Genomic DNA, 5,571 nt, shown 5'->3' on the forward strand with positions numbered 1-5,571 from the left:
AAGAAGGAGAAGAGCCAGACCCATTGAATAGAATACCGATCGACTCAGAATCACTTTCTGATTCAATTTATCCCGTCTGTCCGTCAGTGAGTCCATGTATTCCCGCAATCAAAGTGCAGGTTGTATTTGTTATCCAATCATCATCATTGCACATATCTCTTTTTTGACCCAAGGACGAACGCTTTTAATTTTGGTAAAAATCTGTTCAGATTTAGATATAGCTCCCATATATATGTATCGCCCGATTTGTGCTTAAATGACCGTAGTAGCAACAATTTTAACCGATCTGTACAAAATTTGGCACGAATTTTTTTGTTACTGACCTTAACATATGTGCAATATTTCATCAAAATCGGTTCAGATTAAGATATAGCTCCCATATATATGTAACGCCTGATTTGCACTTAAATGGCCGTAGTAGCAACAATTTTAACCGATCTGCACAAAATTTAGCAAGGACAGCTTTCTAACTATTTACGAGGTTTCACCAAAGTCGGTTCAAATTTGGATGTAGCACCCATACATATTTATCGCCGGATTTGCACTTACATGGCCGTAGTAACAACAATTTTCAAACGATCTGTTTGAAAGCCGGTTCACCATCTATGTAGGTTGATATTTGCCTATCTTGGGTTTGCTCTGACCATCTCAAGTTATAGGCTCTGGCTTGTAAGATTTTTAAAAATATTACGATAATGTTCTTGACCCTAACTTCTTGGTTGTTATCGTCCTAAGGGCCGTTTAGTATACGAGAAAATGTTCACACTCGACAATTTCGCATTAAAACCGAACCAGCTGCCACATTCCTGCAATGGTCAGCAGGAAGAAACAGAATTTCTTTTCTGGCTGGTACCAGTCCATTCTAATGATCGCCGCCAGAACGTTACAGCCAATAACTCGCCTTGTCATATCGAGTATCACAGGCAGTTAGTATTTAAGCAAGAGCCGAGGCCAGCCGGCCTCTCACTAAAAATCTCCACTCGATACCACAAATAACACAAATCGGAGCTCAGAGTTCCAATCCTTCTGGTGCTCATTGCCTCCCCGTATCGGGATGAAGCAATTATTTGGTTTTCATTGCTTCGCGTATGTTTTCTGAAACTGCTCGAGAGAAGTTTAAAAATTTCCACAAAATCAGGCAAAAATTTTAATTATTATACGATTTATTTCTTTGTGCTTCGTAAGTTTGGTACCAAAAATTATTTCATTTGGTTGTTGGTTTAACAAGCTTAGACCAACGTGTTTTTAATTCTTGCTTCTATTTCAAAACAAAACAACAAAAACACTTTAAAGAGTCTCAGCATTTGCGGTGTGTTAAATGTATCAAGGGCGGGCTGTAATTTAGACCAAAATTGGCACCTACATCAATAAGAAGTATCTGTGCAAAATTTCAAGCGGCTAGTTTTGCGCATTCGACCGCTATCGTGATTTCCACAGACGGACGGACATGGCTAGATCGATTCAGAACGTCATGACGATCAAGAATATATAAACTTTATTTCGAAGTGTTACACACGGAACATCTAGAGTAGTATACACCCATCCTATGGTGGTGGGTATAAAAATAGAACTTTGTCACTATATGAACTTGACAAGAAGTCAAATCGGGAGATCGGTTTATATGGGAGCTATATCAGATTAAAGACCGATTTAGACCGAACCTAGCACAATTGTTTTGCTGTAAGTCATAACGAAACACTTTGTGCAAAATTCGCAAAATCGGTTTATATGGGAGCCATATCCAAATCTAAACCGATATGACCCATTTGCAATCCCCAACAACCTACGTCAATAATAAGCATCAGCGTAATATTTCAAGTGGCTATCGTTACGCGTTCTACTGCTATCGTGTTTTTGAATGATGGGAATGGCTTGATCGACTCAGAATGTCCGTACGAACAAGAATATATACACTTTATGTTGTCTTAGATCAATATTTCTAGGTGTTACAAACGGAATGACTAGGAATTAGTATATCCCCATCCTATGGTGGTGGGTATAAAAATAACAGTTTACCTATTTTCGATTTAAAGAGCTGTTTTAAATGTTGTGAGTAAGTTATAGTTGTTATACATTGTTAAAAAACATTTGACAATTTTGGTAGTTAATTTTTTGTTCAAAAGCATATATTAAAAAGTAGTGGCTATTTTGACTGCTGTTATTCAAGTTCGATCAAGTATTAGCTAATGGTAGAAAATTTTAACAAATTTTAAGTTATATGCTCGTAAAATTGAAAAATTAAATGGAGTATAAATTTTTTTAAATATTTATGACATTTTCGAGCTTTTATAACTTTTAAATTTTGAAAATGGCAGGACATGTTTGTTGTTTTAGCAACAAAATACTGCTGCCCAACTGTTATAACAAATTTTTACTAACCAATTTCTATGAGTTTGTAACACCTCCAAAAATTCGTCTAATTCGTGGGTCGTTGAGGGATGAAAATGGGCCACATCGGTTCAGATGTAGATATAGCTCCCATATAAATCGATCTCCCGATTTAACATCTTCAGCCCCTAGAAGCCGATTTAGCTTTAACTTTAATTTTTGGTTGATGGGTTCCCAAGATTCGGCTTGGCCGATCAATCTAAAGCTTCAATGGTACATCTCATAAATCGGTCTAGACTATGTGTGGTTGTCCATATTCCATTTTCCCATATATTTTATCTCCGTGTTTTTTGGGACAGTAAATATACGCGTTGTCAAATCTTTGGCATTTCAACGTCAAAAAAATTAGAACGAGTTTATGGTCTACATAAAGATGCTTATGTTAAATGTTTCGCACTATTGTCTATTTATTTAAATTTAAATTATTTCAAACAATTCAAGTATCACAAATCTCCTCCCTAGTATTCAGGCTGATAGTGGTGGTCACGTTGATATTCCAATGACTTGACAATCTCGATTGGAATTGGAGGGGGTGTGGGCAAATGTTTGGCACTGGGCTGAAAACCATTCTCGTCAGCAACATATTGCACTTGGAATTCTTCGTGTTCAGGGGAGTAGAAAGAGAAGCTGCCCCTAGCATGATGACCTCCAGTACCTTCTTCTTCGCCTTTAATGCCATTGGAAGTCTCGTAGAAATATTTGTAGTTCCCCTCGTGGTCTATGTTGCTGTCGAATTTCAAAGTCTCGGCATGGGCATCGTCATCACCTGCAGCAATGACCCCATAGGCGATTGTGGCAAGAACAGTTATAAAGATCTACAAAAAGATATCCTTAATAAGTCCTTCACTTCCTTTTATTTTCACAATCATGGCTCTCTGCCGTCAAAACCCACCAATTTATTCATTTTTAATTAAATGCTTTAAAAAATTTCTTCCAAACGAGATAGAAATTCTGTATGACTTTAATGAAGTGATTTTGTACGCGATAGGTTTGTTCTTTTATATAATTTTTCGAGATCTAAAGAGCGCACTGTGGTGCATTTATGGTGAAAGTCTTAACTATGAACACATTTTATACAACAAAAACTAGAAATTGTATTTATGGTTTCATAAAATCGTTAATGATTATAATACCATCCACCATAAGATGGGGTATATTAACTTCATCATTCCGTTTGTAACACATCGAAATATTAATCTAAGAACCCATAAAATATTGGGTTGCCCAAAAAGTAATTGCGGATTTTTTAAAAGAAAGTAAATGCTTTTTTAATAAAACTTAGAATTAACTTTAATCAAATATACTTTTTTTAACACTTTTTTTCTAAAGCAAGCTAAAAGTAACAGCTGATAACTGACAGAAGAAAGAATACAATTACAGAGTCACAAGCTGTGAAAAAATTTGTCAACGCCGACTATATGAAAAATTCGCAATTACTTTTTGGGCAACCCAATATATATTTTCTTGATCGGCACGACATTTCAATTCGATCTAGCCATGTCCGTCCGTCCGTCTGTGGAAAGCACGCTAACTTTCGAAGGAGTAAAGCTAAGCGTTTGCAGTTTTGCACAAATATTTCCTATTTTGCATAGTGACTTTTTCTATGACCTCTAACATACGTGCCTGGAGAGGAACGATATTCCTTCTCGACAAATGGCACATGCTTGGATTCCAAGGATTCCCTCAAGTTCTAAGACCTTGCTTGGGAGACTAAGGGACAGTAATCCCAATCTTTCAACAACTGACTGGAAGATTGGTAGATTAGATGAGGCTGATGGTGATTGGAGACATGCAGTATTTATACTAAACACCGGCTGTCACGCAGACCTCAACAAGTCTGAAGGATTTGTATACTACGGATTCAACAAGTTGAAACTGAAGAAGCGGAGAGGTTGTGGGAAACTATCACCCACATCTCAGGCGGATTGCAGGAGGCTTAAAATCCCCCTGCCGCTATCGAGACAGGAGAGGAAGACGTCAAGACGTGACCCGACAAGCCCTGTGTGGGTGGATCATCATCCGCTGAGAATGGGCTCAAGGTGTGCGCCAGCGGGAAAGGACGTAACTCATAAGGTACTACCACAGCAGCTGCTAGTGAAGCATCTAAGGAGGAACCATATGCACCGCAAGTGTCCAGTGTCCTGAGGAAGAGTGTTTCCAATGCTTTCTCAACTGCCCCTGCATCCGTAAGGAAACTCATCATGACAAGATCTAACGAATCTTGTGAGGATGAAATTCTGTCGGACTCAGAATATGAGGCTAACGCAACGGTGGTGGAAATTCCGAATCCTGACTATGGTCCGGTTTCTGCAGATAAATCTCTACCATACTAAGGCCGCTTCGGCGTCACTAAAGGTTTTTCTGATGGTAGCAGGATTTGATGTGGTTCTTCTCGAGGAACCATGAGTGTGCGGAGGAATGGTCGTGTACTAAGAATTCCTAGATTTAAACTACTCAAGGGTACAGGAATGGGAGACACAGAGTCTGTATTCTTGCAAAGAGCAGTCTAAAAGTTTTTCTTCTTCCGGTCAGCCAGCCTTGGAATTAATAAGTCCCATCACTGGGTGGCTTCCATATATGACACACGATTCAGAGATGCCGCCTCAAGCCTAAAGTTGCTTCTTGAGGCCGATTCTGCAGAGGAAAAGAGACTCATTGTAGGAAGTGATGCTTATGCACATCACCAAATATGGGGAAGTTCGGATGTCAACGAAAGGGGTGAGCTGCTTATCGAATCTTATATATAACAAGTAAAACCGTGCTAAGTTCGACCGCACCGAATCTTGGGTACCCACCACCATGGATTCCACTAAAAATGTATTGTATTTATGTGCCTTATTAACTGAATTTGTATTTAAATTATTTTGTGGCAATCACATTGGGAATTGAATGAGGCTTCAATGGTCTCAAGAAGTCATATCGGGATATGTATATACTTAGGGGGGCCTATATCACAATAATGACCGATTCGAATAAAACTTGACACTGATGGTGTCATAAGTCATAAGATAGGTTGTAGGGTCAAAATTCAAAAAAGTCAGGTGAAAATTAAGGCTTCTAGATGATCAAGAATTCAAAACCGTGGAACAGCTTATATGGGGCTACATCAAATTATAGACCGACTAGGATTGTACTTGGTATGGATGTTGGAAGTCATAACGCAAGTCCTGGGCGCCCCGTTAG

The 5,571-nt window shown here is 38.6% G+C and overlaps 1 protein-coding gene across 1 annotated transcript; it reads right to left on the reverse strand.

Moving 5' to 3' along the window:
* Positions 1–2,846: 2,846 nt before the first annotated feature.
* On the reverse strand, positions 2,847–3,292 carry LOC106091592 (pupal cuticle protein Edg-78E-like). The gene is made up of 2 exons (XM_013258151.2): positions 3,281–3,292; positions 2,847–3,203 (listed from the first exon to the last, which is right to left on the reverse strand). Exons 1-2 carry the CDS (start codon positions 3,290–3,292, stop codon positions 2,847–2,849), a joined length of 369 nt encoding a protein of 122 aa, XP_013113605.1.
* Positions 3,293–5,571: the final 2,279 nt, after the last annotated feature.

This window comes from Stomoxys calcitrans, chromosome 1, assembly GCF_963082655.1.
Source record: "Stomoxys calcitrans chromosome 1, idStoCalc2.1, whole genome shotgun sequence".
Lineage (NCBI taxonomy): Eukaryota > Metazoa > Arthropoda > Insecta > Diptera > Muscidae > Stomoxys > Stomoxys calcitrans.